Source organism: Frieseomelitta varia, unplaced genomic scaffold (genome assembly GCF_011392965.1).
Source record: "Frieseomelitta varia isolate USP_RPSP 00005682 unplaced genomic scaffold, Fvar_1.2 scaffold_1022, whole genome shotgun sequence".
Classification (NCBI taxonomy): Eukaryota; Metazoa; Arthropoda; class Insecta; order Hymenoptera; family Apidae; genus Frieseomelitta; species Frieseomelitta varia.
This window is the reverse complement of record NW_025108665.1, coordinates 119,872-140,421: the sequence shown is the minus strand read 5'-3', so window position 1 is coordinate 140,421 and position 20,550 is coordinate 119,872. Positions and strand designations below refer to the sequence as shown.

The following is a 20,550-nucleotide window of genomic DNA, read 5'->3' as shown; positions in this document are numbered from 1 at the left end:
AAAAAATATACAAAAATAGTTAAATTATGTATATTTCTATAAAGTACATATTCTGAATAATATATTTATTAAATTGATAATAAATATATAATATATCCTTCTATATTATAAAGTATAATCGTTTTATACAAATATTATTTTTTAATAAAGAGATTAATGCTCAATATTATCTCTATATTAATATGTCAACAAGATTTGAATATTATATAAATTATTAATTAATAATTAGAAATTATATACAAATTGTAAAATAATAAACTACGTATGAAATGTACCTACTTTGTTTAAATAAATCTATTAAAATATATATAGAACTTTACTTTCATATCTATTTACTGTATACGATAAAAAAAAAATTGTTAATATAATTAAAATATATACTTATAAGTGTAATTTATGATTATAATTATGAGAGTAATGGATTTATTACATATTAATTATAATCACTTGATTATAAATGAAGAATTTCATCTTCCTGTTGTATAATCAATGGTTTTTTATTATCTTCTATAGGGTTACCACCATCAGGAGCTTGTCTTGAAAATACAAGAACAGATGTTTTAGAGGATATAGAATCACTATTTTCAACTATTTCTGAATCAATCGATTTTATCATTGAATTATCAAGTGATATAGTTGTAGTAGATTCTGTACTATTACTTGCCAACACGTCATTATAATTAGTGTTATGGAGCACAGATAATATATTTTCCGACACTCCAGATGGTGTTGTTCTAAAATGTTCAGCATTTTCTAAAGACAAATTAGTTTCTATTGAACTATGTATTCTATTTAATCTGTTACTTATTGATTTAGTAAAGACTTTACTATATCGATTATCTAATTGTTTAATTGTTTCTTCTTCAAACGGTGTATGTGAATGATGTAAGTCAGGCACTAAATGTTGATATAAAAATGGATTACAAATATTATTCAAATCCATATGACGAACATTTGAAGTTACAAGATATGTGGTTAATTCATCACATTTAGATGTACTGCTATTTTCTTCAGCAATTAATTCTTCACGAATCACTTTTGACATTTTATTAGAAATTTGCGAATGCATGGATGAACTTTTATCATATGTATTAATTTCTATATTGGTCGCACAACTTGTTACTGGAATTTCCAAATTTTGTTTAATTTGTTTGTCCATTTGAGTATGTAATGTAGATATTTTATGTTCTTGATTACATTTATTACTGTTTTGTAAATTATTATTATCTGGTAAATGTGTCAATAAATTAATAATACTTTTTCCCATTGGTATAGTCTTTGTCAAACAAGATTCTGCAGGAATTTGTAGAGATAGCTTGTCAAGTAAATAATTTATATGCGCTTTTGTTCCTCGTTCTGGGTAGTCAGAGAAAGTATTGTCCAATGTTCTATTATTTTGCACAAAATGTTCACTTTGTTGCGTTTCAGAATTGTCATTTGATAAATTTTGCTTACCACAAGGATTCAATATTTTAGAAGAACCAATTGCATTATTGTAACTAATACACGTTTGAGGAAAAAAATTTTGGTTGCTGGTTTCATTTAATGCGTTAAGGTCTTCATTTTTTGTGGTATTTGTATTATGACACATTTTGCTATTGTGATCTTTTGTGGCAATAGATAATATTGGTGTGATAATTTTACAATCGTTATTTTCATTATCACTGCTTAATTCGTTTAATTCAAATTCATTCTCCAAATCATCTTCAAAAGCCGTATTTGTAACATCACGTAATCGTGATTCTAGACGTTTTGTAATTTCATCTAATTCAGTCAATTTTTGTCTGTAAAAAACACAAATATCATATGTAAATTTCATTGTAAATTATTAAAATACGATAAAATTTACTTACTTTAAAGATAAAGATAAAAATGACATAGATACATCTTCTAAATCAATATGAGTGACAGAATCATTTGATTGATTTTCATTATTTACTGGTTTCTCTTCTTCCTGTATAACTATTGATGAAGTATTATTCGTTTTATTTTTTTCTATATCATAAGAATGTGCTTCATAAACATGCAATGGAACCCAATTTAATTGTGACATAGAATATGCTGGTCGGGTTGTATTTAATGATGTCATTAATTTACTAAATAATGATAAATTATCTAATGGTGTTATGCATACCTAAAATTATTGATATTTGATAAATACGAAAATAAATAATAAAGTAACAAAAAAATAATAACATATAAATGAAGTAACAATAATAAGATTTAGAATAATAGAATAAGTAATACTTTAATTTGTCCATTGCATTTTCCAGTGAAGTCCATTACATGAAACCAACCAGATACCATTGGAAAGCCACTAATTAAAACAGAAAGATCAATAGCAGAAAATCCAATAACAATATCTTTTTCTAAGTTTATTTCCATGCTGATATTTGTATCTAATATACGCCAAATTTTTAAAATCAATCTCTTCTTATCCTACAAACAAATAAATATTTAAAATTGTTTAACAAAAAGAAAAATTTTATAGATAAACCAAAAGAATTACATGTAAAAGCAGTTCTGTTGGTAATTCAGTATCACATTTCCAGTTCCATTTAGGGTTGCAACTATGTGGAAATACATTAGTAATCATATACGAATTTATATGTTTTGTATGATCAGATTTACTAGCCTGAAATGATACATATGTACTTGGATCAATGGTTTCATTAATTTTCTCTATTTTTGGCAAATGCAATGCACATTCAATCTCCACAATAGCTCTAAACATTGTTTGACTTTGATATGTTGAATTCGTTGATTCGTTTTCTACATGATTTATAGCTGATGATTCAAATGTTGTATTACTGTGATTGCTGGTCAGTTGTTCATTTCCTTCATTGTACTCAGCACCAACTCCAACGCTTCTGTACATTTCTATTGGTAAATAAAGATTATGTTTAACGCTATTGTTATCACTGTAATCAGAACTGTTACAGTTCAATTCATTTGAGCATATCTGTTCTGTATCAGATTGTTGCTTTTCTTTCAAATTTATCTCAGTTTGTGTTGCTTGATCTATATTAATCTTGTTAACATTTAAAACTTGCGTCAAGTCAACTGTATTTTGTAAAGTAGAACATTCTGAATTTAAAACTTTTTCCTGTGATTTTTCATTGAACTTGAGTTCTTTAACAGTTGAGATATCTGTCTGAGATTCTTGAGTTTTTGAATTTGAAAAATATGATTCTCTTTCAATTTTATTAGTAGTATGCATTCGAGGACTAATTTGCGAATGATTTGTGTAGTAAGAAAACTGTGACGCAGTACTTCTAGTTTCTAGGTATCTTGACATCTTTAATGACATAATTTGTTCAGCAGTTCCAAGAGCTACTAATGCAAGCAACTGACCACAAGATCGACCATTTACAGGATCTACAATTGGTACCCATCCATCTATACTCACCACAGGATACTAGAATAATAAATTACATGGTCATAAAAATTAAGCAACAAAATTATATTAATTTAAAATAACATACCTTTGATAATAATAAACAAGGCAATACTCGTGGATCCCTGTACGCAATATACAACTGATGTACAGATAATTTTGTTAATCCCAATAAGTTGTCTGTATTATTATTTTTAGAATAAACTTCAATAATTAAGTAATTGTCTTTAATACGTTCCAATAAATCACTGTCATAAGTAAGAGGTACTAACTGAAATGTAGAATTTTGTATGTACATTCAAGAACTATATATTATGAAATTATATATATATATATATATATATGTAGACACACAGAAATATTTACTTGACAAAATTGGTAAAATGGATTTCTTGTATCATTACAGACTTGACTTTTAGTCTTATCTTCTTTCCAAAATGCTCTACATACTAAATATGTATTTAATTCTGACAATTCCTTTCCTTCAATTATGTATATTAAACCATGAAGTAAAACCTATAATTATTTTGTCATTAAAAATAATCAATATATATTATTTATAATATGCATCATATTTTGATACCTTATCTTGTACTTTATTTTTATCACTTTTTATATCCATTTCTTTATTATCTATACTTTCCGCTAATTGTGATATACTTTTCGTAGTAACTAAATTATTATCAATAGTTGAACAGTTTTCTACTCTGTCTGAAATTACTGGTATTTCGTTACTTGTTCTAGACTGATTTTCCATAATATTTTTACTTCTTTTATTTCTAGTTTCATTAAGTAACTGTGGTGTATCCAAAATAGGAATGTTTTCCTTTATAGACATATTATCTAAAAAAAAAAAAATACTTAAATTCTCAACATAAATGTTCATTTCCTACTTCATATATACTTACCAATATACTGTCTTTCACAATGATCAAAATCTGAACCTAATTCGATAATTACATTTAATTCACCTGTTTTTATTTCTTTATTAAGTATAATTAAATGTTGTGCAAATTTCCAAGTTTTAGTTCTTATATCATTAATCTGAATGATAGCATTGCCTAATTCAATTAATAATTTTTTATTTACATGACGAATAAATATCTTAAATTTTATTTGCAATGCTGTATAATGTTTCAGTTTTGGTATTCTATACATATTGTTATGATTAAAATAAATCACTGTAAAGATATATTAGATATGTAATAATACATATAATAATGAAACATATACATATATATAAAAGTACATTAAAAATTTTGCATATATTAATATCATAAATGTACCTTGATTTATTTGTTTTTTGGAACTTATTCTTACAGATTTACTTTCCTTTTTTTCAGTTTCCTTAATGTGCTGAAATATCATATCATATTGAGCAAAATATGTTGCAGATAAAAAGATATTATCATTATCTATAAAAAAAGAATGTATTTAGTTTATAGGAAGATGTTAAATATTTTTAAATATTATAAATATACATACGTGATAATGAAGATGATTTCACACGTCTATAACCAGCAGGACTTAAAGTAAATGATTCCACATTAATTCGAATGTAAGTAACAAGATCAAATGTATCTACAACAGAACATAACTTTGATTAGTATAATAAGTTTCAAAACACACTGGTATTTTTTTTAGAGTTAATAAATACCTTTCGTATTGATACACAATCTTTTTTCTGAAAGTGTATCTCCTGTTGAAGAATTCATTCTTGAAGAGGACATATTTGTTGTACTCTTAGTATCATATCTATAGTTTTTCAAACTATTAGATACAAGATTTGTCAAACTTGGATGCAAAGTTGTTGATTTCAACGTACATGTTTTATTTCCATTAGATGGCATTATATCTTCACACAAAACACATGTATGAAATTTTTCTTCATTTTTAGCACACACGTCAGTCCGTAATCTATCATTTATAGAATTGTCAGTAAAATTTAACTCATCTTCATCATATGTTTCTTTAAATAAATTTCCTCTGAGTCTTTGAGCTCTTGTAACAATCTGAGCAACAAGTCTCCCTGTTACTTCGTTACTAAGTTTATTTAGAGGTTCATGAAATTCTGTCCTTTTCAATTTTAAAATAGATTTGTAAGGATCATTTTCTTTAGGTTTTACTTGTTCATCAATGGTACATTTATCAGTTAACAAATAATCCTGATTCTTAAAATTCTTGCTGGTTGAATATACTGTATTATCAGTGGTCTGTTCCCTTTCACATTTATGTCCCTTGAATTGCATACTAAGAGATTTTGTTATATAATCTAACTTCATAGAAACATGAATCTCTCCAATTTTAGTTCCAAAATTAGTTACTATTGGTACATATCTAAAATACGAGTTACATTTAAAAATCTCTAATAAATCTGTGACACACGATGTTCCTATAATTGTATTGGTCTCTTTACTAACAACCAATAATTCGATATATTGACAATTCTTAATATATTCCTCAAAGAGATTTATATTTGTACGAATGGCATAAATTTCAGTTGTTTTCTGTTCTGCAACATCTTTTGTAATATCTGCTAGTCTGAAAAGAAGGCATATAGTTCAAAATACACATAATGAGACATAAAAGTAAAGAAAAATGAAACATTGTTTAATCAACAATATACAAAACGAAAGAGTTCACACAAAACAAAGTAGTAGATATTCAGATCGAGAGAACAAAAAAAATCATTTCGCTTTTGAAATTATTATTATTATTAAAGCTTTACCTAAATTCAGTTCTATCAGTTTCTCCCCACCAAGATGCAAATACTTTAATTTCATCGAAATTCTTCTTTGACCAGATAACTTCGTCTACGACAAACTTCAAATAACCATGAATTTTGCCTTCAACTAACGGTGGCAACGATTTCTCAAATTTCATCTTCGTGTCCATTTATTTTCCGTAACAGATCGACACATTGTTGATTTTCTCTACTCATTTACTGCATTTACCATCAGTTTAAGTTAACAGCATTGACTAACAACAAAATAGATCCGACATACGGTGCCGAATTTTCGTGTCCTACAACATGTATCTCATTCTTATGACAACGTGTGATTCCTTCTTTACCGACCAGATGAGCGGCTATGTCGATAAAAAAGAAAAAAGGAAGAAAACGAATGGCGGCAAAAATTTGAAGTCGCACGTTTCAGAAAACATTGTACATAAAAGTTAAATAAAATAATATTTGTTGTTTTTACACTAATTATTATAGGATTATCAATTAAAAAGAAATAAACTTCATATATATATATATATATATATATATATATATATATATATAGCTATACCTTAGCTATTACCTATATATATATATATATATATAGTATACATATTAATTTGTTATTCAATATATATATTTGAACTCTGGTTAATTTATTTAGATTGATCTTAAAGAAATTGATCAAAATCTTTATTTTCAAAGAAGTTAATTAAGAGATTTATAAATTTTTATGATTTTCATTTTGAAAATGCATGTACAAATTCTGATCCAATAGACCGAAACAGTCGCTTCGAATAATATTTAATTTTTTATTAAATAGAATACTACATTCGAAATTTAGATCAAAATTATTCGTGAACATAATTGATGATGCGCTACGATAATGTAACCTGTAAATTTGTTTACTTCGAGCACACTGAAAAGTTGATAATATGGGAGTTTGTAAGAATCCTCAAATATTTGAAAAATATGTAAAATGTTGCAAACTACTTAATACAAGAATGTTACCAAATTATCAGCAACGTTATCTGTTTTATTCGTCGTGTGGTTTTTCAACTTCGAACGACAAGAAACCACAAAGTCTTTATCATCATTTGTACTCAAGAATTTTAGCCTGCGGGCCTATCACGGTTTCCGATTATATGAAAGAAGTCTTAACACATCCAACCGTAGGATATTACATGAACAAAGATGTTTTTGGCAAGCAAGGTGATTTTATAACATCGCCAGAAATCACGCAGTTATTTGGAGAGGTATACACAAGTTTCCTGTTTGAAAAACTCGTAATAAACAATGTAACAATGCTATATCTGCTTTTGATTATTTATCTTTTTATAGATGATAGGTATTTGGATGAAATATGAATCACAAAAAATTTCAAAGGGTCCTTTCCAAATTGTTGAATTAGGTCCAGGTAGAGGAACTTTAATTAAAGATATATTAAGGGTATGCTTTTAGTATTTAGAACATCAAAATTCACAAATCTATTTCATAAATTTATCTTTCTTACTTAGGTGTATAAACAATTTAAATCTCTAAATAATGTAACGGTACATTTGGTCGAAATCAGTCCTACTTTGTCTTCGATTCAGGCAAAGAATTTGTGTAAAACAATTACAGAATATGATGCAAATAAGAATGAATTTAAAGATAATTCTGTCAATTATTACAAAGAAGGTATTACAGAAGATGAAGTAAAAATATATTGGTATTATTCTGTTAAAGATGTGCCTAAGAATTTCAGTATATTTTTAATGCACGAGTTTTTTGATGCATTACCGATTCACAAATTTCAGGTATGCTAACCATAACTGATGTGTATAAATAATTTATTAATATGATGATCCTATCTTTAGAAAACTGACAGAGGCTGGTGTGAAATTTTAGTGGACATAGTCCAAGGAAGCAGCGAAGAAAAATTTCGTTACGTGTTGTCAAATACATCAACACCGGCTACTTTATATATATCGGTAATATTATTTACACTCTATTTTTAAAAAAATGGGTAACAGATTCAATGTACATTTCATGTATATTTTGCAGGCTGATGAAAAGAGAGAGCATATTGAAATTAGTCCAGAAACTTTAGTAATAGTGGATTATATAGCAGATTTTTTATGGGAACACGGTGGATTTACCTTAATTTGTGATTATGGTCATAATGGTGATAAAACTGATACTTTTCGTGGATTTTTTCAACATAAAATACATGATCCACTATTACGCCCAGGAACCGCAGATTTGACAGCAGATGTTGACTTTGCTGCTATTAAAAAAATTGCAGAAAAAGATGATAGACTGATTGTTTTCGGACCAATAAATCAGTCAAACTTTTTACGAAACCTTGGAATTGATGTAAGATTGCAAATGCTTTTAAAAAATGTTTCAGAGGAAAGAAAGAAATCGTTAAAATCTGAATATCATATGATAATGGATGAAGATAAAATGGGAACGCGTTTTAAAGTTTTATCACTATTTCCATCTATTTTAAAAGAATATTGTGCAAAAATACCAGTGGCAGGTTTTTATTAGCCATAAACACTACAATAAAACGTTATATTAAACATTTGTGTATACATATATTTATTTTAAATAAATAAACAATGATAAAACTATCTGTACTAAGATTTTTATAACAAAATAATATATTTACAAAAATTGTATTTATACAGACAAATTCGTGTTTAATTACGATTTATTAATTTCAGATTCATATTTTTTCCATATCTCTGAAAATTTTAACACTTTTTCACGTTGTTGATCAAAGTTTTCTTTTCTTGGTTTTCGCCATATATCCCGATTTAGATCTAACATTCCACCTATAATTTCCTACAATAAATAAAATGTTTTAAATTAAATAATCTTTTTGCGACATAATAATTTATTCATAATGGAAAAAAAATTACCTGTGCAAAATTTGTAGGAAACATTTTCTCATCCTCGATAACATGAGCATATCCTTTGTTTCTTTCAAATTCTACCATAAAATATGATAGACCGTTTGGAATAGCTTTACGCACATCCTTATGTTCAAGATTGATTACCTTTTTATTCATTGACCATTCTGTTTCACATTCCATAATGGCTTTCTGTCAAAAATATCAATTAAGAATTGATATTAATTCTATTTTCTACATATTATATATGTATGTGTGTATATTTACCTTAAAATATATTGGTGCTAATTCACCAACTTTTTTCTTTAGTGGAACACATTCCAATTGCATGTGTGAAAATTTGTGACGTCTCTTGTAAATTTCATAGAATACTGGATAGAGATTTTGATCCGTAAACATTTTATATAAAGCTTCTTTAAACATCTAAAAATAAAATAATTGTAAGAGAAAAAGAAACATTATTGCGCGATAATACAATAATGTTTATACCTTCAGTTTCACCGAAATATTTTCATCTAATTGTAATTGACAAGCAACATGGTGAGTAGGTGTTATTATACAATGTCCGGAAGTCAAAGATGTGTAATGAGGTAAGCTTAAACAAATATCAGAATCCATTGCAATGATCATATGTTTTAGCATGTATTTTGAATCAATACACCAGTGACAATCATCCAAACATTTTGATAAACGTTTGTGTTCCTTAATAGCATGCGAACGATCTCTCTCATTCTGTTTAGTATTCAGTTTAACATTTGTAATCTGTTGCTCGAACATCTCATCCATGTCTCCATTCTAGAAATTATTTTACATGTTTATTGCTCTATATTTCTCAAAATAAATTTTATGACATACCTTAGAAGCAGCCTTAACAAATGCAGCATCATCTTCATTTGTAGACCTTCCTTTTTCCTTATGGAACTGAGAAAACATTAATAATGTTATCGGCTATATATTATTTACTATTATATTCAATGTTATCAATTGATTTTCTTAATTATGGAAGTTGTATTCTAATATAAACTCACCAGATTTTCTAATGAGTATTTATCATCGTCAAGGTAATGTCTCACTTTTTTACCAGAAACATATGTCTCTGCATTTTTTCGTTTATTTTGCAATGATTTTGTAATTTGAACTCTGGGTTCCAATGGTCTTGCAATACCTAATACAGGTTATTGACATTTTGTTGATTATCCATTTTCAATTCTGAAATTACACACTGAAAATATGTACATACCTTTTGAATCTGTTTGTGTAAGAATTACATCTTGAACTTCTCTTGTATTGCTTGTCTCAACATTTTTTGCAGCTTCTCTAGCGTTCTTCAATTGAATTTTTAATTCATTGGCAAGTTTCTATCAGAAAAAAACATCATGAATTTTTACAATTGTTTAGTATATTTTGTTTATATGATATAAAAATTCAACATGCATAACATACAGTATCGCCCATTATCTCAGCTTTGACAATCTTTGCCCCCAACTTGTTCATTTCTGCTTCTGTCAGATGTTTGGTTTCTCCAAGTTCTGCATTATTAGCATCATTACTGGAAACGCGTCTGGCACGGCGGCCGACGCGTGTGTGTAACAAACTCAACATACTAGAGTTTCAAAAAATGTTATATACACAGCTGACTGACACTTTGCAAAACTACGTAATTCTACGACTCCTTTGCGAGCTAGGAGACCCTAACCTCAATTCCTCCTCTTTCTCTTTTTCCAAACACTACACAAGCACTATCCATTCTTCTTTAACAGAGTTGGCTACCGCATGTGATTGGCTACTATACGTATGGCGTGCATAATCAAAAATTGAAAATTGCGGGGGAGGGGGGAGCAAGCTACCAATTGGATAGATCTGCCATAGACTATAGAACATACGATCGACTCCATATTGTTTTGTACGGAACGAATCAAATCAAGCGCTCAGCAATCTCCGATCTACGAGACAACTTCGATTATTGGTCGTTAGTGAATTACGGTTTTCGAAAATTTAATCACGTAATTTAAAATGCTAAACAACATAACTAATACAATTCAGCTTGGTGGATATATTTACTACTTTCGCTTCAAAGATTAATGTGTAAAAAAAAAAGAGAAAAAAACCTTTCTATTTATCTTCGTTTCTCAATTTATGTATCGATATTGTTCGACATACAGCCAAGTTCATGCTGTAGCGCAGGAGTACTATATTGTACACAATAATTTAACCAATCAATAGCGATTACGTAGTTACCGCGTAGATTTTGCCGCGCAAACGTTACGTCGCTTACAAATAATTGGTATAAATATATTTTGCCGATTTTTGACGCTGTAAGTAAAGTGTTTTGTACATGTCATTTATTTTAGTTGTACTTTCTGTTTCGACATTTACGCGCTAGGACAGAAAATATCTTATACTGAAAAGTTCTAGAAAAGAAAAATTTATTAACACGCAAAAATACTTTTAACAAGTCTGTTGATAGTTATTAAATGTGTGTATTTTGATATATGCGATGCAACATGCCTTTCTAAATACTTTTTTCTAAATACTTTTTTTTATTGCACATACGTACTTAATATCGTTAAATTTATTCAATTTATATGCCAAGTATTTTCGTTTCAGATAAACTTATAAACAATGATTGAGTCTGATCAAAGTGACAAAGACACTCGAGACGAAATGCCTTTAGAAGATTCTGACAATTCTATGGATACAAATGAGCATAAACAAAAAAGGTTGCGAGAGGAGACCTCAGAAGATGAAAAATCAGATTTACCTTCAAAGAAACTATGCACATCTATTGATGAAACAATATTTGAAAACAACTTGGAAGCAAATGGTGTTGCCAAAAAGATAAAAGAAAATACAAAGGATACAGATGTTGATAATAAAAAGGATAAAGTTAAGTCAGTTTCAGATGAAAGTACAAAAGAATTATGTGTTGAAGTATCTGACGTTAAAAACAATGAAACTTCAATCAATAATGATGTTGCAATGGAAAAGAAAGATGAGCCTAATATCTTAACAGATGGAAAACAACAGGTAACTTATAAATTTAAAAGCAACATTAATTAATATACATATTAATATTTGAAATATTATTTTAATGGCTTTATATTTATTTCTTGTGGTGTAGGGAAGTACACGCATGGAATCTATATCTGATCTTAATGTTGAAAATGCAATAGAAAGAAAGACAGAAGCGAAAGAAGAAGAAAAAGAAGAGGCAGAAGCAGATAATGTTAAGTCAAAAAAGAAAGACAAGAAGTCCCAAATTGAAGATGCTGAAGTAGTAGAAGGTTTGGAACTTTCTGTAGAATGTGCAAGTGACAAAGAATCTTCAAGTTCTTCTGAAAGTGAAAGTGGGAAAGATAAGAAACTTAAATCAAAAACTATAATTATCAAAGCAAAACCTAATGATTCAGAACTTGATGTTAGTTCCTCTGAGGCAGACAAATCAGATTCACAAGATACACCTGAAATTAAACCTAAACAAATTGCAAAGAAAGAGAAAAAAAGAAGTAGGACTTCTTTCAGCAAAACAAAAAATACTGACTCTGAAGAGAATGATGATGTTTCAGATGAAGATTACAGTCCAAAAACTAAAAAGAAACTCAAAAAGACAGTAGCAAACAAAAAATCTACAAAATCAGTCACAGAATCAAAAAAAGGACGAGGCAGAGGAAGAAAGAAGAATCAAGTTGAGGATATGGATGGCGAAGATGAAAATTCTAATATAACAGAAGACCTAAAGTCAGAAGAAAACATATCCGATTTAAAATCAGTAAAAAGCAAAAGTGAAAATGAAAGTGACAGTGAAGATAATTCTACAGATGAAAAAAGTAATGTAAGTTTACCAGTATACCAACATTCTTTGCATCAATGTTTATGTTTTCTAAAATTATGTTTCTATTTTCTTTTAGAGAACTGAAAATGATAAGAAAATACAAGTATTAAAAAAATATATTAGACTTGCTGGAATACATGTGAAATCATACAATGATCTTTGGGCTGGTTGTAAATCAAATGCTGCAAAAGTAAGATGTCTTAAAGAGTTATTAGCAAAAAATGGAATAAATGGCAGACCATCTATAGAAAAATGTAAAAAAGCCAGAGAAAGAAATGAAAGTCTTAAAGATGTTGCTGAGTTAAATACAAGCAATATTATTTCAGAAGGTTTGTAACTTTATGAAACCTATAAAAGATTATATATTATAAATATCTTCATAATAAAAAATTTCAGGACGCGTTACACGTGCTCAGAGAAATAAAGATTCCAATAAAGACTCGTCAAAACAACCAGAGACACCTACAAAATATCGTGAAGCACGTAGTACCTTTAAAAGAGTTTTAACTGTTGTTGATAGTGATTCAGAATGAAGCATCATAAAGTTTTAAACAAGTATTTGAACAAGTTAAATCATTGATATTATGTGTATTATTTTTTATGTATCTACCTTTTGTGGCAGGTATATATGTATACTATATTTATTTTATAGAAAAAGAATTACATTTTTAAAAAGTTATTAATCAATGAGTTTAAACATCAAAAGTAAAATATTACAATATTTTTGTTTAATATGTTTTAAACACTACTATTTTAAAGTAAAAAAGACATTTAATTATTATGAAAATTATTATAACTAAATATATTTTATATTGGAAAATTTGCCTTTGAACTTAGTGTGTAAAAAATTATTATCTCATATCTTTTGAATATATTTATTTGAAATTGATCTACCAACTTTTTAGAGAATTATACAGAATAGAAAATCCAAATGGTAGAATACTTTGTTACTTTGGAATTTATAAAAGCATTTGGAGTTTTTAATAAATATAGTGTTTAGAGCATTTTAATTATATGGATACTTATTAATATTTCTGAATTAAATTTTATATAAAGTATAAGACTATAATATGTATGTAATATAATAATTTTTAGATATAATTCTATTGATATAGTCATAATTTGTTTTTAAATGCACATATCTTTTTTTGACGACAGTTTGAATAATTCATTAGAAAAACTCATATTCTAAAAAAATTATGTTTAATATTAGTAATAAAATATAAGTAAGATAAGAAGTAAGATATCTTTTATAATGAATGATATAATTGCTTAAAATGTAACATAAATGTAAGTATATAACGAATATTTGTTAAAGAACTAAATATCTAGTGAAAATATATTTTTATACACATGCTTGTGTAAAATGTTTGTTTTTTTTAATGATGTACATTTCATACTAATAACGTATACAACAAATTAAAATTATATAATATCCTGTATTTTATAGCAAATAATTCATATTTAAAAAAAATGATGCAAAATTGTTAAAAATAGTATAATATAAATAATATTTCTTAATCTATTTAATCTGTGGATGTAAAAAATTTGAAATGCATTCCTTGCTACAAAATATTTTTTTCTCTTTAACAGCAAATCTGCCATTTAACAAATTTTTATTACAAATATAACAATGGAAGCAAGCTTCTGTTGCATGAAAATTTAAGTCCTTAACAGCAACGCCTTGTTGATCAGCAGCAATTACCTTCTCACACATATTACACGTTTTTGCATATGTTTTTTGATAACACAAGAGACATAATGGACAATCATTTTCTGTGATATATTGTTTTCCAGCTAATGGAATATCGCAGTCCCAACAACAAAAGTGTTTTACATGATAATTATGTCCTTCTGCGACAGTGTATTCTCGTACAAAAATAAGCTGGAAAATATAAGATGAAAAATAATATAAAATTTATTATTATGAAACAGTAAAGGTTCTATTAAGTATACTGTACTTACTTCATCACAAGCAAAACATCTAGGAATTCCTAGGAGTGTTGCTAAGTCTCTACCACAGTATAATTTATTTTTATAATAAAAATATACTAAATCGGCTAATAATTCATTACACATACTACATGTAAAACATCCTGGATGCCATACTGCATTTTTAGCTTTGTCTGTGATTACAGCAACATCACCAACACGGAATCCTTCTTCGCATTTTTGACATTTTTGTGATTTAGAATCTATTGTTAGTTCTTCCGTGATACTCCTAAGATGTTCCATATTTGGAAAATGTTGTTCCGATTGTTTTATTTTAGGATTAGTTTCATGAGGAAAAATTTGATTCTCCAATTTCTCAGAATGAATAATAGTAGAAGGTGTTGTAAAATTATTTACTATTCCTTGACAATTATTAATATCAGAGGTCTGTAAATACGTTTGTGACGATGATGCCGGTAAAGGAAATAACTTTTCCGTTAATTTTGAAGGATTTTGTAACTTATTTTCTGTTAAATTTTCTACATTGAGGGGTCCTGTAGAATGCAAAGAATCAGAGTTAACTAAATTTGAATCAGTCCTCGTTGTTTCCACTTGTGCTTTTATTAGTCCAGAATCGCGAATATTCTGTTTTATTTTTTGAAGTTTATCCTTTGATGAAAATATTCCAGGGTATTTTATATTAGTAATAGTGCCTGTTTTATCAGCTCCTTCGTTTGTAGAAATATTTTCATTTTGTAATCCAAAATCAGTATTTTTACATAGTAAGTTATTCGAATCTAAACTTTTTGCGAAATTCGGACCACTGCATAACGCCTGTCCTTGATTTTCTTGATTACTATACTTATTTGTGAGTTTTTCGCGTATATACATTAAACCCTTTTCATCCAATGTACTTCTTACTATATCATTTGCATGTACTGTACTATGTAATGGCAAAGTATTTGCCAACAAAGCTTCTACGGTATTAATATCGTCATTTATTGGTTTTGAATGTAACAGAGATGTAGATGGATTTTTGAGCACATCTTTGTATGCTATCTTATGACATTCTGATGGATTCCAAGATAATACAGTTTCAGAATTAACATTTGTGACTGCTGCATCATTTAAATACTTCAAGTTGTCTTTTGTTATATTATGATTATTACCTTTAATAATTTTATCATCTTCACTGTTTATATTATGTTTTTCAAGAACTGGAATATTTTCAATATTACCACTGTTACTTGTTTCTAAAGGAGTAGAGAAGTTACATATATTTAAATTTTCATATAAGTTCTTCTTGGGTGAACCTTTTGGAGCAAAACTACTTGGTGTACGTAAATGAACAAAACTTGATGGTACATTAGGTTTATTTTGTGGACTAAGATGTTGCATATCAGTCGCATTCACAGGTGTTATCAGTGATCCATCAAATGGACGAGCACTTAATATCTATAGTACAGAAAAGAATATAATATATTAATAAATAAATAAAATTTATATATAAGATTTAATCAATAATTATTAATTATTAAATTTTTATAATAACTTACTTTTGTCACTGTTCCTTGTCCCACATATTTTTTTATATTTTCTAAATACCTTTCAAATTGTTTTTTCTCTTGATCACTTAATTTATCACAAGTTTTATAATCTATGTCATGAAGAGGAAGCTGTTTTTGTAATAACTGTCTTCTCAAAGCTGCTCCAGCTGATCCCTTAATAGGTAACTTTTCTACAGGTAAGGCTTTCATATAATCTGCAGCAAGTTCTTTTGTTGTATCTGGTACCCATTCGAATGCTTCTCCTACATGTTCTTTTTCATTATTTATATGTAACACTAAAAGAAATGTAACAGAAACATATATAATATTGTATGCACTATAGATTTTATATATATATATTATTTTAATAATACCAATATTTACATATGGATTTTTTCTTATATTTTCTTGAAGTCCCAAATAACAAATCAAATTGCGGAAAATCATCATCATCAACATCATGATCATCTTTGCTGCATTTACAATTTTTACAAATTTTTCTCCAAAAATGTAAATCCAATCCTGGACATGCAGCTTTACAAAGAACACAAAGTGCACCTGCTCCAGCTTCATGTGCCAATCGGGGCTAAATGAAATAATTATATAGTAATTTAAAAATAAAAAGGTAATTAATTTTGTTAACAACTTTTAGAGAATTAAGTTTTGAATCACTACAACTGATAAATCCAAATAAAATTTTATACAATTATATATAATTTTATTAATTGTATATTTAATGATTGAATTGTTTTTAATTATATATATGTGTAAAAAAATTATTATGTTACAAAAGAATTAAAAAAAAAAAACTCTCTAAATGTACTTCAAAATCATCTTAAATTTTCACCTTTCTTTTTCGATTTTCCAATTCTAACAACCATTTCGGACGATCGTTAACGTCTGTATCATTCATCTTTATTTGTTTATTTTAATATTTATTACAAAAATTGCTAGCACAAAATCATAGAAATTGAAATTTCTTACACTCAGTTGACACTTGCACAAACAACTCGTGACTCATCACTATGCCTCATGCTTACATTCTTCCCTTCTACTATACTCAATGCTAACATGATACATAAGTGTGAGAGTGGGACTCACTCACATACTGAAATCTTTCTTCAAAAAGATTTCACAGATACATATACTATATAGCATACATCGTTACAATACTCAGAATGTTATCATATTATGAAGGAATCAATTTTACTAAAATATATCTTTTACATTAATATTTTTTATTTATATTTAGTTGTTTAAATTATTCTTTTTAATTTTTGTAAAAATATTTAATTATAAAAAAATTGAAATATAATCATTTTAATAAGAATAATTTGGATAAATAATAAATAAAATCCACGTGAACGCAAGTACTTGAAAGATTATAAATAAGATCATATGCTTTTTTATCTGAACAAAACCAATCATTTGAACATTGCTTCAGTGTACTGTTTACCTTCTTATCTATTGCTTATCTTATTCATATACAAATAAATGTATTATTCATTGCTATTAAACTTTTTAATCAATTCCAAAAGCCATATCAAATTCTTCTTGAGATATCTGAAATAATTATACATACGTGAACATTTGTTTTTTAAATATTTCCACCAAAAAAATTATATTAAAAGTATACCTTTTTTTTCTTTAATTTTTTAATTAACGCTATGTCTTTGGCTAGATCTTCCATATCCTGTTCATTTATTTTCCTTTTTTGTTTTTTTGTTATGTCTGTAGACATTTTTTGTTTTAATTTTTTTTCTTTTCTTCTTTTGCGATTTTCCTGTTTTTCTATTTTTCTTTTCTTAGTTTCAGACCAAGGTTCAGTTTGCTTGGATTTACGTTTTTGTGTTTTAGGCCATACTCCAGTATTTTGGAAAATTTTCAACTTTTCTAAACGACTCTTTTCTTTTTGTTTATCTGAATACGCAAGTAAATTGATATCAATATCTTCTTCCACAAAATTCGTTGTATCTTTTCCTTTAAGCTCTGGCATACGAAGCATTTTCAATAAACCAAAACCCATTGCAAGTTTTCCTAAATCAATATCTTTTAGTCTTAATATTAAATTACACTCGTGTTTATTATATGCTTGGATGTATGATGCAAACGCTCTGTTAGCCTTGTCAAAAAAAAATCGATCTTGTTTTTGTAAATTTCTCATACATTTTAAACAGTTCTCATACGAAATTATGGATGGTTCCAAAACTATTTGTTGTAAATCTACTTTTTGATTCTTTTTAATAAAATCTACATATGCATCTTCTGTTTCTAAGAGGAATAACAACGCATTTCCTTCATTACCTATTCTAGCAGTTCTGCCACATCTGAAGCAAATGATTAGAAAATTACGATAAAATTATAATAAGAAATTTTTAAAATAAATCTCTTCTCACCTATGAACAAAACTACTAGCTGAACAGGGGGGATCATACTGTAATACCCAATCCATTTCTAAAATATCAATACCACGAGCCATTACATCTGTACAAATTAAAATCCCACTTTCAGTAGATCGAAAGTCGTTAAATACTTTATACCGCTTGCTTTTCATTTTCCCGTGAATTGCAAATACTTGAATAGATGGCAACATACTAAAAAAAATGTACAATGTCAAGTTTATTCCAAATAAAATGCATATGAATGACTTATAATATGACTTACGTTTGTATAACATGACTAAAGTAATCAACACATGCGCAAGTAGATAAAAAGATCATATATTTTAAATTAATGCCTTTATGCCGAATAAAATCAATCATTATAGATAATTTGTACTCGGCACTCACAATCACGTAATTATTTTTTAAGTTTGATGGTGTAGAAATATTTGGTTTCTCTTTAACAGTTATCAGAGTCGGATTTCTAAGCCCAGCTCTTATTAACTGTTGTAATTCCTTTGTTTGAGTTGCAGAGAATAAACCTGTTCTTCTGAGACGTGGCAAATAAGATAATATTGTATCTAGCGTTGCAGAAAAACCTAGATCTAATAGTCTATCAGCTTCATCTAAGATCAGTATTTCCTGTAAATAATATTGCTAAAAGTTAATAATAAAATATATCACTAATAAAATATATTATGAAAACATTTAGGAATTAATTACCAAAGATTTTACACATGCTACCAAGTTTATACATTTACAGTTACACAACATATCTTCTAATCTACCAGGTGTTGCTACAATAATATTTGCTCCTGCTTGAATTTTGTCTGCGTCCATTGCAATCGTTGTACCACCAACAAGTAATACTTGTTTCAAACTTGGTATATTGTTCAGAAACTTTTGCAAAATTTCACTTATTTGAACAGCCAGCTCTCTTGTAGGGCTAATTATTATTGCCCCAATTTCTGTAGGTTTCCACTTTTCATTCCTTTTCTGTTAAAAAAAAAAAACAGTTATCATCATCTTTTTATCCAAAATATATAAATATTTATTAAGTAAACAATAACCATAGTATGTAATACCTGTAAGATTTCTAATAATGGAACTAAAAAAGCAATTGTTTTTCCACTCCCTGTTACTGCTTCTGCAGCAACATCTTTTCCGTTTAATAACATTGGTATAGAAGCTGCCTGCATATGTAATTATTTCGCATTATGACTATTATTTTACAAAAAAGTTCAAATTTAAAATTTTACCTGCACCGGTGTCATATAAGGAAAGTTTAATTCTTCAATGGTCTTCAATACAGAGTCACTTAAAGGCGACTCTAATTCTTTCCAGTTCTGCGTTTTCATTTTGAATTTTATTTATTCTTTACATTGAAAAAAAATTAAAAAATATGCAACATTAATGTTACGTTTCTTTCAACATAATTTTATAAGGTTATGCTGAATCACTGGCATGAACTACAATGTATATATGGTTTATACATATAGGTTATCTTAACAAAAGAATAAGATTATCAAGATGTTCATACAAATTATAATTCAAATCATAATAATTAAAATAAATAAATTTGTAAAGAAATCGATAAAAATTTTGATAAAAATATTTGTATCCTTAACCCGGATTACCCACGTGGAGGTCTAGTCGCCGGGATGTACCTGCGCTAGACCCCCAGGTGAGTAATCCCGGGTTAAATGAAAGAAGGAAGCCTGAAATCCGTCATATTGACGATGGCTTAATTCGATGTTAATAACTTCATTGTACGTTTTTTAAAAATATCATTTACATAAATGAATTTTTAACTTTCGCGTGTATTTAATATTCCTGAAA

The 20,550-nt window shown here is 27.6% G+C and overlaps 6 protein-coding genes across 12 annotated transcripts; 2 read left to right on the top strand and 4 right to left on the bottom strand.

Annotated features, from left to right (window-relative positions):
* Positions 1-54: 54 nt before the first annotated feature.
* Positions 55-6,473, bottom strand: LOC122526910 (C2 domain-containing protein 3). 5 transcript variants are annotated; one of them, XM_043650593.1, is made up of 12 exons: positions 6,126-6,473; positions 5,055-5,930; positions 4,883-4,978; positions 4,684-4,812; positions 4,306-4,578; positions 3,981-4,240; positions 3,764-3,913; positions 3,486-3,668; positions 2,510-3,418; positions 2,248-2,439; positions 1,854-2,134; positions 55-1,784 (listed from the first exon to the last, which is right to left on the bottom strand). In XM_043650593.1, exons 1-12 carry the CDS (start codon positions 6,178-6,180, stop codon positions 452-454), a joined length of 4,737 nt encoding a protein of 1,578 aa, XP_043506528.1. In that variant the 5' UTR covers positions 6,181-6,473; the 3' UTR covers positions 55-451. The 5 variants fall into 5 exon arrangements, with proteins under 5 accessions (XP_043506528.1, XP_043506518.1, XP_043506509.1 ...); XM_043650583.1 differs by having other exon boundaries at positions 5,070-5,938; positions 6,126-6,465; XM_043650574.1 differs by having other exon boundaries at positions 3,993-4,240; positions 5,055-5,938; positions 6,126-6,456.
* A 438-nt stretch (positions 6,474-6,911) lies between these two features.
* On the top strand, positions 6,912-8,719 carry LOC122527101 (protein arginine methyltransferase NDUFAF7, mitochondrial). Its single transcript, XM_043650980.1, has 5 exons — positions 6,912-7,375; positions 7,461-7,568; positions 7,637-7,918; positions 7,979-8,092; positions 8,166-8,719. Exons 1-5 carry the CDS (start codon positions 7,055-7,057, stop codon positions 8,652-8,654), a joined length of 1,314 nt encoding a protein of 437 aa, XP_043506915.1. The 5' UTR covers positions 6,912-7,054; the 3' UTR covers positions 8,655-8,719.
* Positions 8,632-10,811, bottom strand: LOC122527105 (CWF19-like protein 2). The gene is made up of 8 exons (XM_043650993.1): positions 10,463-10,811; positions 10,260-10,377; positions 10,048-10,184; positions 9,875-9,940; positions 9,509-9,814; positions 9,287-9,442; positions 9,029-9,211; positions 8,632-8,951 (listed from the first exon to the last, which is right to left on the bottom strand). The coding sequence occupies exons 1-8, from the start codon at positions 10,619-10,621 to the stop codon at positions 8,811-8,813; spliced, it is 1,266 nt and encodes a 421-aa protein (XP_043506928.1). The 5' UTR covers positions 10,622-10,811; the 3' UTR covers positions 8,632-8,810.
* A 375-nt stretch (positions 10,812-11,186) lies between these two features.
* LOC122527089 (transcriptional regulator ATRX homolog) lies at positions 11,187-13,548 on the top strand. Of its 3 annotated transcripts, XM_043650956.1 has the most exons (6): positions 11,187-11,334; positions 11,627-12,046; positions 12,141-12,851; positions 12,928-13,180; positions 13,248-13,418; positions 13,510-13,548. In XM_043650956.1, the coding sequence occupies exons 2-5, from the start codon at positions 11,642-11,644 to the stop codon at positions 13,382-13,384; spliced, it is 1,506 nt and encodes a 501-aa protein (XP_043506891.1). In that variant the 5' UTR covers positions 11,187-11,334; positions 11,627-11,641; the 3' UTR covers positions 13,385-13,418; positions 13,510-13,548. The 3 variants fall into 3 exon arrangements, with proteins under 3 accessions (XP_043506891.1, XP_043506882.1, XP_043506901.1); XM_043650947.1 differs by lacking the exon at positions 13,510-13,548 and having other exon boundaries at positions 13,248-13,499; XM_043650966.1 differs by lacking the exon at positions 13,510-13,548 and having other exon boundaries at positions 11,257-11,350; positions 13,248-13,473.
* Positions 13,549-14,368: 820 nt separating this feature from the next.
* Positions 14,369-17,526, bottom strand: LOC122527078. The gene is made up of 5 exons (XM_043650921.1): positions 17,178-17,526; positions 16,715-16,916; positions 16,340-16,626; positions 14,817-16,238; positions 14,369-14,736 (listed from the first exon to the last, which is right to left on the bottom strand). Exons 1-5 carry the CDS (start codon positions 17,241-17,243, stop codon positions 14,374-14,376), a joined length of 2,340 nt encoding a protein of 779 aa, XP_043506856.1. The 5' UTR covers positions 17,244-17,526; the 3' UTR covers positions 14,369-14,373.
* Positions 17,527-17,800: 274 nt separating this feature from the next.
* Positions 17,801-20,423, bottom strand: LOC122527084 (probable ATP-dependent RNA helicase DDX55 homolog). The gene is made up of 7 exons (XM_043650935.1): positions 19,971-20,423; positions 19,797-19,904; positions 19,435-19,707; positions 18,995-19,353; positions 18,727-18,924; positions 17,967-18,657; positions 17,801-17,893 (listed from the first exon to the last, which is right to left on the bottom strand). The coding sequence occupies exons 1-7, from the start codon at positions 20,067-20,069 to the stop codon at positions 17,852-17,854; spliced, it is 1,770 nt and encodes a 589-aa protein (XP_043506870.1). The 5' UTR covers positions 20,070-20,423; the 3' UTR covers positions 17,801-17,851.
* Positions 20,424-20,550: the final 127 nt, after the last annotated feature.

What these genes read in the sequence shown, in the direction of transcription:
- LOC122526910 (XM_043650566.1), bottom strand. Translation starts at nt 6,292, where the DNA reads ATGGACACGAAGATGAAATTTGAGAAATCGTTGCCACCGTTAGTTGAA. An exon ending in AAAATAAAGTACAAGATAAG is followed by an intron (nt 3,914 to 3,980) that starts GTATCAAAATAT and finishes AAATAATTATAG; the next exon opens with GTTTTACTTCATGGTTTAAT. An exon ending in TTTTTATCTTTATCTTTAAA is followed by an intron (nt 1,785 to 1,853) that starts GTAAGTAAATTT and finishes TGTTTTTTACAG; the next exon opens with ACAAAAATTGACTGAATTAG.
- LOC122527101 (XM_043650980.1), top strand. Translation starts at nt 7,055, where the DNA reads ATGGGAGTTTGTAAGAATCCTCAAATATTTGAAAAATATGTAAAATGT. An exon ending in TCACGCAGTTATTTGGAGAG is followed by an intron (nt 7,376 to 7,460) that starts GTATACACAAGT and finishes ATCTTTTTATAG; the next exon opens with ATGATAGGTATTTGGATGAA. An exon ending in TAATTAAAGATATATTAAGG is followed by an intron (nt 7,569 to 7,636) that starts GTATGCTTTTAG and finishes TTTCTTACTTAG; the next exon opens with GTGTATAAACAATTTAAATC.
- LOC122527105 (XM_043650993.1), bottom strand. Translation starts at nt 10,621, where the DNA reads ATGTTGAGTTTGTTACACACACGCGTCGGCCGCCGTGCCAGACGCGTT. An exon ending in AATACTCATTAGAAAATCTG is followed by an intron (nt 9,941 to 10,047) that starts GTGAGTTTATAT and finishes ATGTTTTCTCAG; the next exon opens with TTCCATAAGGAAAAAGGAAG. An exon ending in ATATTTCGGTGAAACTGAAG is followed by an intron (nt 9,443 to 9,508) that starts GTATAAACATTA and finishes TTTTATTTTTAG; the next exon opens with ATGTTTAAAGAAGCTTTATA.
- LOC122527089 (XM_043650956.1), top strand. Translation starts at nt 11,642, where the DNA reads ATGATTGAGTCTGATCAAAGTGACAAAGACACTCGAGACGAAATGCCT. An exon ending in TAACAGATGGAAAACAACAG is followed by an intron (nt 12,047 to 12,140) that starts GTAACTTATAAA and finishes CTTGTGGTGTAG; the next exon opens with GGAAGTACACGCATGGAATC. An exon ending in CTACAGATGAAAAAAGTAAT is followed by an intron (nt 12,852 to 12,927) that starts GTAAGTTTACCA and finishes ATTTTCTTTTAG; the next exon opens with AGAACTGAAAATGATAAGAA.
- LOC122527078 (XM_043650921.1), bottom strand. Translation starts at nt 17,243, where the DNA reads ATGAATGATACAGACGTTAACGATCGTCCGAAATGGTTGTTAGAATTG. An exon ending in TGGAAAATCGAAAAAGAAAG is followed by an intron (nt 16,917 to 17,177) that starts GTGAAAATTTAA and finishes TATTTCATTTAG; the next exon opens with CCCCGATTGGCACATGAAGC. An exon ending in GACAAGGAACAGTGACAAAA is followed by an intron (nt 16,239 to 16,339) that starts GTAAGTTATTAT and finishes TCTGTACTATAG; the next exon opens with ATATTAAGTGCTCGTCCATT.
- LOC122527084 (XM_043650935.1), bottom strand. Translation starts at nt 20,069, where the DNA reads ATGAAAACGCAGAACTGGAAAGAATTAGAGTCGCCTTTAAGTGACTCT. An exon ending in CATTATTAGAAATCTTACAG is followed by an intron (nt 19,708 to 19,796) that starts GTATTACATACT and finishes TTTTTTTAACAG; the next exon opens with AAAAGGAATGAAAAGTGGAA. An exon ending in TTTAGTCATGTTATACAAAC is followed by an intron (nt 18,925 to 18,994) that starts GTAAGTCATATT and finishes CATTTTTTTTAG; the next exon opens with TATGTTGCCATCTATTCAAG.